The 11,914-nt window shown below is 39.7% G+C and overlaps 1 protein-coding gene across 1 annotated transcript in view; it reads left to right on the forward strand.

Annotated features, from left to right (window-relative positions):
• The first annotated feature begins 1,123 nt into the window (after positions 1 to 1,123).
• The window catches only part of LOC137412974 (spectrin beta chain, non-erythrocytic 1-like), a 51,359-nt gene continuing 40,568 nt past the window's right edge, over positions 1,124 to 11,914 (forward strand). Inside the window, 3 exon segments of the mRNA XM_078768745.1 lie at positions 1,124 to 1,219; positions 1,395 to 1,625; positions 1,726 to 1,758. Coding sequence (XP_078624871.1) covers positions 1,124 to 1,219; positions 1,395 to 1,625; positions 1,726 to 1,758 — 360 coding nt within the window.

The raw sequence follows: 11,914 nt of genomic DNA on the forward strand, positions 1-11,914 counted from the left end.
CATTTGCACCTGAGCCGGTGCACCTGATTCTAATTTTATGTATTTGAAGTAGTGATAAATGTAGGGGTGTACTTACTTTTTCCACATGAGAAATTAGCATTTTTGTTTATTTAAATTATACAACAGACTACAAAATGTAAATGCTTCATGATATTTGTTATATTATATCACCTTTATCTGTCAATATTGTTGAAATGAAGATCTAATAGCTGTATGTTGAAATATGTTGAAAAAGTCAAAACTTTACATGGGGTGTATTTACTTTTTCATGTGACTGTAGACTTGCAGTTGGGAGTATAATCAAACCAAATCCATGGGAAGTTCTTTAACCTGAAATTGAACAATTACGAGCTCAACGTTTCGGTTAACGACATGTGACAAGCCACATGCATCCACTAACCTTTCTCAAGAGTGATAAAAATTATCTCAAATCCACCTATATACCCAAAAGTGGGGGTGGGCAAAACCGGACAGCCAATCAACGCGTGTATCATGTCGCCCAAGAATTCTGACCTTGCCAAATCCAAAAAAAAAAACATTCACACATTTAAGGATCAAACAAAACAATCATGTAGCCCCATTGGATTGCAACCCAAATGTTCTGATAAGATCAGAGAATAATCGGTCACTTTCATTAAAATCAAACACAATTCGGGATTATCCGTGTGCGTAAGATTAATGTAATAAATAAGTTTGCACTGTGACAGGGAGGGGAAGCCTGGGGGTAAAGATTGTCCTGATAGAAAAGCTGATTTATGTGTTATGTGGAATCCCCAATCAAATTCAGGGAGTCCCTGGTTAGTTTGTGCAAGAGTGGTCCAAACGCTAACGACAAGTCCACCACCTCCTGCATGATGAATGTGACTGTTTCTTCTGCGTGCTTAGCCTCCAGAATCCGTCTTCTGGTCCTGTTCTCTGGGTTGAACCCAAAATGCTAACCCTATCCCACAGGGGTGTGTGCCCTGCCTTGAGACCATGTTTGGCAATGGCAGACTTGTTGGGATAATTGCATTCAAAGGCCTTGCATTGTTCAGCAATACACGAGCCTGAGGTCCTCCCCATCTCTCACACATATTCAGCTTCACAACCACAGGGTTCACAACCACAGGGTCACAACCACGGTATGCGGTTCGCTCCTATCTACTTTCTTAACAACCTTCTTGAGGAGGGTCAGTCATTTAAAGTCATGGGTCTCACTATCAGCTATGATCCTTTTTGGGCAAACCACAATTTAAATTGGGCCTCCAAAGCCAGCCTCAAACTGGACATCCTCCATCATACAAAGTCCTTCCTTGGCACACCTGAATTCTTGTCCACCTACAAGGCTTTCATCTGGAGCTTGGATTACTGCTCTCCCCTCTGGGTCCCCCCCCCCTGCCTCACATCTTGCTCAGCTTGATGCTGCGGAAACCATGGCCTTCAAGATCATTGGAATCTCTGATGCTGAAGCTGAGTCAATGGGCTTATCACTTTGCCATCGCAGACATTTCGGTGGTTTCTATTTTCTACCGCCTCCTTTATGGTCTTGCGCCCTCTTCTCTGTCTGTGCTTCCCCCTCCCCTCCCAAGCATCTGTGGTATTGTCGAGGAAGTGGTGTGAGACTCAAGACTCCAATGATGTCACAGGTTTACGAAAGATCACAATTTTATTAACTGGTAGTTCACTTCATTCCAATACCAAATAATACCGTTTAACTCAATGGACCAGGTAACTCTATCCGCATAGTCCCTCTTTCGTGGCTGCAGCACCGTACTCCTGGTACGCGTTCATTCCATCGGGCAGGGCTTCTGAGGATGAGTGCCCTTTGACTCGATGTCTCTTCTGTTTAAATGGGCAAACTTCAGTTAATCCTCTGTGCGCTGAAATCGTAATCCCTTCTCCGCAGCAATGTTACTCGGTCGCCTCACTGGCACCAGCTCGCTCCCCTCCTGCTGCGAGTTCCATTTACCAAACAATAGGGGGGTGCTCCAGCCTGGGGCTGTGACCAGGTGGACAAGAGATTACCATGTTCGTGCACATTCCTGACATTCATTTACGAAATCGTCTATCTGCTTCGTTACATTTCCACAATTCCCTCATCTTTTTGTTTTTGTTTATATTAACCATTAATCTAAACATCAATATAAGTAAACAATCAATCACTGCAAGTAAACATAAATACAAGTATAAGTAAATAATCAATCACTGCAAGTAAACATCATTATAAGTATAAGTAAATAATCAATATCTACAAGTAAATATCAATACACGTATTCAAACCATAACTTTGGTAATCAAATTCCCTTAGGCATACACCGTCATCCTGCAAGAATCACAAAACATTTCGTTGGTCATTGACTCCTTCCATATTGTTCAATCTATTGCATTTGCATCACAAATATCTTTTCAAAACAACACTTCACCATCACCAAGATACAACAATTTCACTTCATTTTCAAGTTTTGTAAAGCATCTGCACCATCTGGCAAAAACGTTTGCCTCCACACAAATGTTGACTTTGTTTGAAAGGAAGGGCTGATCACTTATGTTTGAATCCAGGTATGAAACATTTTCTCCTAATGTCTTCATAGCACCTGCACTACTTCGTGTAGGATTTCGCTGTTGTGGTAACATTGCGGGGTCATAGACTGACCCTGCTCTCCATGTAGCATTCTTGCCACTTTTTGCTGTAAACCATAGTAATTCCTGAACAAGGCCTTCACCCAGTTGTAGTCGACTTGCCTCCTCCCTCATTGTGAGTGGGCAGCAAGTATTGGTGTGACGTTGATTGGCCAGCAAGATGTGGAACAGGGATGCCGGATGCATCCACAATGATGTTGGGACCATGGTGTTCAGTTCATCCATGGTCCATACCAGGAGTGGCCCGCAGAATCGTGCACAGCTGTTGTGAAAAGGCACAGCCATTGGTTTGCAGCTCCATGCTGGCTCCCCGGAAGTTGGTGAAGTAATAACATATGTCCCCGCATTTCACAGAGGTTGCAGGTAAGGTGTCGTTGTCCTGCAACTTCTGATGTGATGAATGTTCCAAGCCTTCGAACAAGAGTAAGTGATCGCCTTTCTTTCATATTGTTACAGATCGCGGTTTAGGATGTTAGTTACCGAGCGGTTTGGTATTTAACCGCGACCTAACAGGATCCCCGACTCACCCGATTCCACCCAAACGTTGGCCGGGTCACACCACAGCTAGTCAATAGGGAAAAGACAAAGGCGACGAATGCAAAGAGGAAAAAAGGAATAAAACGAGAAGACGTACAGACAAGTAATGGGATTTATTATTTACACAAGCAAAATGGAGCAATCAAGGTTTATTTACAACACATAAGACGCAGGTGACACAGTGCAAATACTAGCTTATAGTTATACAGACTTAACTTATTCCCAGGACAGAACAAACAAAGACACTGACTCACGCGGGGAATTGCAGAGTGGATTGCTGGAAGGAGGTGTGTGGCTGGAGTGGGGGGGACGGCACGGAGCTGGCTGGAGCTTGATCCCGCACGGGACGTCGGGCTGGACCTCGACGGCCGCTGATGCCCCCGGGCCTGTCGTGTGCGCGGGATCACGGGTCGGAGCTGCTTGGTGGAGCCGATGCGCTGGTGGGGGGGTCTGGCGTGACGGGTTCTCTCCTCCTCACGCGCTCTTGCTCTGATGACCCAGCTCTGTTTCGTCCCTCCTTGTCTCAACTCAAAGTGCATCTCCCCTCTGTAAAAACGCATCTCGCCGTGGGTTATATAGGCCCCGCCCCTCAACCTTTGCGAACCTCCCCCAAATGTTCTCTCCCCGCCCTCTCAAGCCAAACCCCTTGTTCAGGGTTGGTCGAGTGGGGCTGGATCACTCCTCCCCTCTCTGACGAGGTGGGGACCCGCCTTCCTTCCCCCAAACCTGCCTCGTGGTCAATGGCGGATGAAGGGAAAACCGCCCAACATGCAGTTGGCAATTCGAATTGCAATTGACGGAAAGGGGGGAATGGAAGTGTTGGGAGTGGGAATGAAGGGAATCTATCTCTTTCACTGGTGCAATGGAGTATTTCAATTAATGGAAGACACAGCCTTACACTAATACACATAATAAGGATATAACTGTCAAAAAAGATATATCGTGTCCTGCATGTATGTTTTATGGACTAACTACGGGAACGCCCTTTTGACCTTTATACAACCACAAACGGAGGGAGGAGGGGTGATATTTTACAACAACCTTTTACAACAACATTTTACCACAACAATAAAAAAAAAAAACATTCTCATATCCACAACAATATGTTGCAGTGTGATCCAGGCAAATGGTCACATAAATTTCCTTGGTGAAGGTAAGCATCCATCTCCAAGTTACACGGGAGAATGTCTTCATCATTCTTTGAGAAAGAGGGTGTATGCCACGTTTAACTTCATTTTTTTAGCCACAAATTTTCTTTCTCGAACTTCTTCCCAATTCCGTTAGCACCCCCTTCAAATGTGATCTCGTCTTATCCTTATGCTCAGTCACATCTGAATCTGCTTTCCACACACACTGACTCAGATAGGGTACATCTTACCATGAAATCAGCATAATCATGTGTATCTTCCGACAGTTTCACATTCAACAATTTGTTGTTTTTCCTTAACACAAAAAAGTTATATTCATTTATATGCGTCACACAAATAATATTCAATCAGGTATGTATTTGACTACTAAACTAAGAATAGCATCAACAATTGCTTTCAGGTTAATATAGTTCAAAAATTAACTCATGCAGGTATTTTAGCACTACTCTAAGAAAATAAATTGTATATGATTACAATCACAAACGGGAATATCTAATTCCCAATAACAATTTTCCCAAACCAACAAATTAAGCATAATGTATTATTACCATAATTCCTCTCCACTTTTTCTTTTCCCTTTTTTTTTTTTTTTTTCTAACAGTGTGTCACTCGTGGTGATATGAGTTCACTGATATTGTAATTGACACAACTCGTAACATTGTCGTTATGCCATTATCTTAATTCTACTGTATTCATTTGCAACATCACTTGATTTAATCTTTTAATCTCAGTATTTATGTCGCCATAAAAGTCTTCCTTTTCTGGTTCCACATTTCTTTCCTCATTTGTCACTTCATGCGTTATCATCGTGTTGTTGGTTGCCTTATTCAGACACACCATCACTAAGGCTTTCAAGCAAGCCACCACTAAAACAATTGCCAAAATAACTACTAAACCAACAAACAAGTCTGCTACTCCTTGTATATATTCATACCTATGACATAATTATATGTCGATGACATTCAACATTATATACCAAACTAACAAGCTTCCTAAAAGGTAAATAAAGAAAATCCCTTAATATGTAACATAAATCAGATTATTTGTCTTACCCTGATCCCCCTATCTCCCGGGGTTGAACTCAATCCCCTGATCATGAGTGTAGTTGTGATACATTTTTCACTCATGTTGTATTAATATCAGCAGGTAATTGTATGTCATGTAGGCAAATAAATGTCACTATCCCAAGTAGGAATATCACATGTTGAAAATGTAATGTTTATCAATGCAAGGGGTGTTAAAATGTAATTCAAATGACTGTAAATCACGACTATCATTTATCTGCCACTGAATGTTCTGCTGGGCTGCTAGGTGCAGCCTCATTTTCTGTGGGATCGTCCACCCGTCCAATTAGCCCCATGTGCTTGTTTGCAATGAGGGGCATGAATCCAACTTTCTATTTTGGGTCCATATTTTTTCCTATTCTTATCAATCTCCTATGGTTTATCATTTCGTTCCAAGATACCGCAACCAAAGGTTTTAACCAAAGCCCTACCAAACTATTTCCAATTTGAACAAAAAATGCCAGTGAAACAATGATTCGAAGAATTAACTTCAAGGGGTCAATAAATTTATTTAATAGCCAGATCTAATTTTCCCATCCAATAGTTTGCCTTGCCACATGTCATATTATAACACTTTAATAAACCTTCGAAAAATGTTTCCGATCTCAACAAATTTCCTTTTTACAAATAGCCATGTGTAACTTACGTATTTAACTACAATTTCCTCTCAATTTGTTTGGCCTAACTGGCCGCAAAGTGGCTGCCAGCATGCAGTACCGTTTTTTATCTACCAAGGAAGTGCTCGTCCACACAAGACCTCTACCAAAATGTTTGTAAAAACAAATCTGGGATTTCCGATTTCATGGATGCACTCTCAGGACATTTTCAGGCTGCTGTTAACAATCCACTATGATAAATTAATTCCTTTACCCACAATCAAATAATTAGTACAAATTGAGGATATTATCCATCTGACATTCATTTATAGATTCATTATGTTGAATCTAATATATATATATATTTTTTTTTTCCCAATAATTTCACACTGGTGTAAGGAAGAGCAATAGCTCTCATAAGTCTTAGTAATATCGTAGTTAATTTACCCAGCATCGAAGAATTTATTTACTATCCATTCTCATCTGTTAACCAGTGACTTTGTTTGAACTCCAGAACTCAAAACTCACAATAGTTCAAACCAGCAAAATTTCCTTTACTATTTTCCCATATCATCTATGCCTTATACACATCCATACATACAGCCCAATTTATATTCTGATAAAATTCAAGTTTATATATATATAAAATCCGTGAGCAGAGTACTCTGGGAATTCAGTGTAAGACCTCTCCAAAATTTGGCTAATTTTGTACTCCCGCATTTTTTAATGAAGCTCATATCCATAAATAGCTTTGATTCTCATATAAATTCTATCACAATGGAATCCCAAGATTACTTCCAATTTTTTACTATTAATGAATAGCTGCTCATAACTCAGCAAATCAAATCTTTATTCTCCATCTCCCTTGACAAAAGTGATAATTTTCATAATCAAATTATATTTCTATTTTTTTAATTTTATGAATTCTCTCGATATGCGATCCCATCCCCATGGAACTATCTATTTTTCAGACAAGGCACACTGTCGGTGTCAACAATCTTGTAAGATTGATACACAAAAACAAAAACACTGACACACAAAATACCCACACACACATGCATTATGCGTATTTGTTTGCGTTGGAACCCTTATTTACAGATCCGGATGGGTGTCAACTTTATTTCAATTTCTCAAAATTTGTCCTTCAATTTTATAAGCGCTAATACACAAATGGACCAAAAAGTTTATTCTTAGAAAACCCCTATGACGTCACATTGACATTACCCTTTCAGTTCCCACAATAATTTATCCAAATTTGACTACCCACCCATTTGTATGTCAGTCGACCACTGACCTATCAATCGTGTGGAACAATAGTCCGAAATTCCCACCTGATCATGATGTGACTTGTCACTTGGTTTGCCAAAAAAATTGCAAAGCAATTGTTCCAAACTTTGTAAATTTAAAATTTTGTGCCCAACATAAAAGATCCAATTTCGGCATTTGATCAATTAATTATCAATTTGCTTACAAGCAAAAGAAAAATGAATAATTCTTGCTCCGAAAACTTTTCAGACCCAAGAATCATCGACAGTTATTCATGTTTGTCCAGTAGTCTAATTTGTTGAGGCCAATCGTCATTTGGGATTTGTCGCAATGAAGGCCTAATCATTGTCTGAGGTATCGGTCAGCACTGGTACCCTTGATCTTGGTTTACCCTATGAACTTGTCTTCCTTTTGGTATACGGACATCCTCTTTTCCAATGTCCCATCCGTCCACACTTGAAACACCAGTTTCTGTCGTTGCCTGGTCTGTGCACCTGTGCACTTGTATTGCTGGGCTGCATCTCTACATCCCTGAGTTGCCACTGCAATCTCTCGTTATCTTCTGAAACACGAAAAAATTCTCTGTACCATCCTTTTTGGGGAGACAACTGGAAATCAGATGGGACAACTGTCACTTTCATTCCTAATTTCGAGGGCAGTTGTGCATTTGTCTCCTCCACTGTATCCTGTATCCTTTTTATTTTAAATTCTAGATCCGTTATCCGTTCTTGCTGTTCCCGTTGCCTGGATTCACCATCCCAAAGATGGAATGCAAGCCAGTCTACCGTTAGATTCTGTCTCTTCCTGGCTTTCAATCTTTGTTCCAATCTTTCCAATCGACTTCGCTCAAATGTACCATCTCTTGGAAACTCCTCATTATGTCCCTTTCTCCACAAATACCAATTCTCGACCTGCCTTATAGCTTCGGCACCATAACGGTCATACATATGATGTGTACAAGTACCTTTTTGTGGAATCTCTGGTTGTCCTTGTGTATTCTTGCAGGCTCCATTTCCCATTTTGCCTTTTATCAAAGTAGCGTTGGATGTGTTGTAGTTTGTTCCTCTAAAGCTTCACTCGTACCTCCAGGAAGGATCTCTCCACCTGTTCAAATGGTGATTTCCAGAGAATCTCTCTCACCTGTGGCTTTTGCACAATCCAATCTCACAGATCAGTATTTGCAGATGAGCCAGAGGGTCAGTATGAAATGGGTGAATCCTCAGGTGTCCGCTCTGTTGAAGGGGAAATCACACAATGGTAACCGCACATATATCTATATATAAACTCACCACCTTGCTCAATTTTCCAAGGTTGTCTTCTGTTGATAATATCTCACAAAGATATCAAAGCTTCTTTCTTGAGACCGCATTTTCATCAATCAAACGCTCAATATATTCAATTCAATTTATTCAGTTCAATTTATTCAGTTAAATTTATTCAATTAAATTTATTCAGTTCAATTCAATTATTCAATTTCAATTAATTTATCAATATTCATCAATAAATCAAATTAATCCTTTTGGATGACTCCTTGCATAAGCCCTTTCCCCAATGATGTCAGGACAGGTCCATCCATTGACTGAGATCGAAGCTCATCGGTCGTCACCTCTGGTTCATACCTCATGTCAATTGATGAATCACCGTTCTGTCCTAGGGTCATATCTGACATATTTCCCCATTTTGCCTGGTCTCCACAAATTTTATTTGCAACCACTAAAGGCAACTCATCCTTCATTCGTGAGACCGCCAAAATGGATGGCAGATATTAAAGTTCTTTGGGAAAAATATCTCATCATTTTTTTCTTTTAATAGTACCCAAATCTCTTGGCAATATAAATTTCATAAAACTCCTGAAATAAGACTGTAAAATTCCTTCAATCATGCTAAATTTTGAAACTCCATCGCTTGTAACACCCAATTTATCCCATAGGTCTTGAAAGTTCTTTCCCAAGTTCCTGCAATCATTCTGCATTTGAACCCTATGATATCATTCATAATAATCATCATGATTTTATAGTCATGGTCCTATCACCATCATCTATTTAAAACGAACATTTCCTTTATCACCACAGCTATGTGGTATAATCAACAATATAATAAAACTGTACATAGCACCAGGCTACCTCATGGCCACTTAGTATACCTATTGACAATAAGTCATAACAATATCGAATAATCATTGAACAATTAAAATCGCTTCCACTGCTCCAGCCGCAGCATTCGTCATTTTGTCTGCTCATCCGCGTGACCAAAACGAAATAAAGGGAGCTCAACCATTACACAGCGCTTTTAATGGCGCATGCCATAGGAACTCAATGCAATTTCGACTCGGCCAGAAAACGAGCAAATTTTGCAGGATGTTAACTGGAATTAGTCGTGAAAATATATCCAAAATACACAAAAATACACACCCACAAAAATAAACAACAAAACCCAAACAAACCCAAGGTCGACCATATTGCACAATTAAATTACACATTAAATTATTCATTAAATTACTCATTAAATTACTCATTAAATTACTCATTAAATTACACCATTTCAGCATCGTATTGATTGCTGAAATGTTCATGGGTTTAAACACACCTTAAAAGAGGTATGCTTTGTGGTGTTGCCCCACCTACCACATTTAATTAAATTACATCATTTCAGCATCGTGTGATTGCTGAAATGTTCATGGGTTTAAACACACCTTAAAAGAGGTATGCTTTGTGGTGTTGCCCACCTACCACGTTTAATTAAATTACATCATTTCAGCATCGTATTGATTGCTGAAATGTTCATGGGTTTAAACACACCTTAAAAGAGGTATGCTTTGTGGTGTTGCCCACCTACCACGTTTAATTAAATTACATCATTTCAGCATCGTATTGATTGCTGAAATGTTCATGGGTTTGTACACACCTTAAAAGAGGTATGCTTTGTGGTGTTGCCCACCTACCACGTTTAATTAAATTACATCATTTCAGCATCGTATTGATTGCTGAAATGTTCATGGGTTTGTACACACCTTAAAAGAGGTATGCTTTGTGGTGTTGCCCACCTACCACGTTGAATTAAATTAGATCATTTCAATTAAAAAAACATTGCTTCTACTGCTCCAGCCACAGCATTCGTCACTTTGTCTGCTCATCCGCATGACCAAAACGAAATAAAGGGAGCTCAACCATTACACAGCGCTTTTAATGGCGCATGCCATAGGAACTCAACGCAATTTCGACTCGGCCAGAAAATGTGCAAATTTTGCAGGATGTTAACTGGAATTAGTCGTGAAAATATATCCAAAATACACAAAAATACACACCCACACAAATAAACAACATTTATTCCGTTCAACAGAACAAACATTTCCTATATCATGACATGCATGTCTTCAAAATTATATGACCAAGAGAAAAGTAAAACTAATTAAAACTGCGGGCAGTGATGATCCGGGGACCATACCGCTCCATCCTGATTGGACGGGTGCGTGCTAGAGTCGTTAACAACGACAGTCCAGATCCGATTGTTCAAAATTTCAACTCAATCGATCGAAAAATGAACGCAGGGATGCATTTTAAAGGTGCAGTGGCACTAACTGAGTTGCCACGAATATGGCCACGAAATTGCCAATATGGCCATCACAAAATATTTTCCTTAATCAATTGGCTCATAGCATAACCAATCTGCAAGTATTTCATCCGAAGATGTATCTCTGAGGAATTTTAATTAAATAAGTCATTTATAAATCAACGAGTTAATTTATTAAATGATTAATCAATAAATCAAAATTTTCCTTGATAGCCACATCACTTGGTCAGTGTCATGTCCAAATATCAGCTTCCTTACTCAAAAGGTGCCTGAGTTAATGTAATGTAATTACTGTAATAAGATTACTGCAATTACTGTAATGATTACTGTAATTACTGTAATTACCGGAACTGTAATTACTGTAATTACCTCAGGTAATTACTGTAATGTAATTACTGTAATGTAATAAGAAATGTAATTAATTAAATAAGTACTTCATTAATCGCTAATAATTAAATAACTCGTGAATTCTTATCCGATTTACTTAACACTAGGGCATGCCCGTACTATATCTATATCTAAAATTATATCCCCCCCTTCTATTTACATGAAATGGTTTGGTCCAAAGCGAACGGCTTGCGAGTGATGACAATCCCCCCCCTCTATTTACATGCAATGGTTTGGTCCAAAGCGAACGGCTTCCGGAGTTTGGTAAAGAAATCGCCATCGCGTGCACAAACGCGCAGGAAAGCGAATGAATCGCAAATTCGTTTTTATTAGTTGTAAAACATAGTTTAACGCCAACATAGTTTGCAAACGTGAAATAAATGAATACGCTCTCAAATGTGCCATCCGAGGCAGAGTGTGCCCGCCACGTTCGGCACACGCGATCGTTCGCTGCTCTCTGATTGGTTGAATCGTTTTTTGGACATAGCTCGGTAAGTAATTGTCCGATTAATATGAAACCTTGAAAAGGCACATCCTCGGGTCCCCAGCAATATACCTGGCAAGTTAAAAGTATATCGGACCCGTGGTTGTCGAGAAACAGCGGTCACAGACAAACGTACAGACGTACAGACAGACAGACAGAGATTACTGGAATTATAGATAGATTTGAGTGTCCCCAAAACGTTGGAGCAAAACGTTGCAACAACGAAAGTGAAACGTTGTAGCG

Source organism: Myxine glutinosa, unplaced genomic scaffold (genome assembly GCF_964187855.1).
Source record: "Myxine glutinosa unplaced genomic scaffold, kmMyxGlut1.1 SCAFFOLD_329, whole genome shotgun sequence".
In the NCBI taxonomy this organism is placed as follows: Eukaryota; Metazoa; Chordata; class Myxini; order Myxiniformes; family Myxinidae; genus Myxine; species Myxine glutinosa.